The sequence below is a fragment of the Thecamonas trahens genome (assembly GCF_000142905.1).
Source record: "Thecamonas trahens ATCC 50062 unplaced genomic scaffold supercont1.101, whole genome shotgun sequence".
NCBI classification, from domain to species: domain Eukaryota; order Apusomonadida; family Apusomonadidae; genus Thecamonas; species Thecamonas trahens.
In genome coordinates this window covers 8,138-8,762 of record NW_013657579.1, presented here as the reverse complement: position 1 = coordinate 8,762, position 625 = coordinate 8,138, and the positions used below count along the sequence as shown (strand labels likewise).

General features: G+C 62.9%; 1 protein-coding gene across 1 annotated transcript in view; it reads left to right on the top strand.

Moving 5' to 3' along the window:
• Positions 1–74: 74 nt before the first annotated feature.
• The window catches only part of AMSG_11528 (WD40 domain-containing protein), a gene marked incomplete at its 3' end in the record, with an annotated part of 3,470 nt that continues 2,919 nt past the window's right edge, over positions 75–625 (top strand). Inside the window, exon 1 of the mRNA XM_013897156.1 lies at positions 75–616. Within this exon, the coding sequence (XP_013752610.1) occupies positions 91–616 (526 nt within the window). The 5' untranslated portion in view covers positions 75–90. The remainder of the gene's footprint in view (positions 617–625) is intronic.

Below are 625 nucleotides of genomic sequence, written 5' to 3'. Positions count from 1 at the left end.
TATCGAAGCGATGTCATCGTCACCAGCCGGGCTGTCCTCCACCAAGTCATACGATGTCTTCCTCTGCCACGGCTCCACGACAAGGGGCTCATGCTCTCGCTCCGCGACAAGCTCGTTGCCCTCGGTCTGCGCGTCTTTCTCGACGTCAAGTCGCTCGACGCCATGATTGTCCAAGATCCCGCAGACTGCGCCCGGCTTGCCCGTGACTCACACGTTGTGGTCGTCGTTGTCTCAAAGTACTCGATCGTCACACGATGGGCCATCGCAGAGGCCGACGCAGCCCTCGCTGATCCGACGTGCAAGGTCTTTCCGGTTTTTGCCGACGCTGAGCTCTCGCTCGAGACCGTCTCGTCGCCGGCATGGCGTGACGGCCCGCGGGATGCCAGCCACCCTCTACTGGCGTACATGGCGGCGGCTTTCCCGCCGCAGATCCCGAACAACCGTCGATTCACGGATCTCTGGGAACACGATGAACTCACGCCCGAGCTCAAAGTCGCCCGCATCGGCACTCTCTACGCCCTCCTCGAGCGCGGCCTCGCTCCGTACTCCCCGGCTCGCGACAGCGTGGTTGACATGGTCGACGATCTTGCCGACCGCATCCAGGCCATTGTTCCCAGTTCACCCC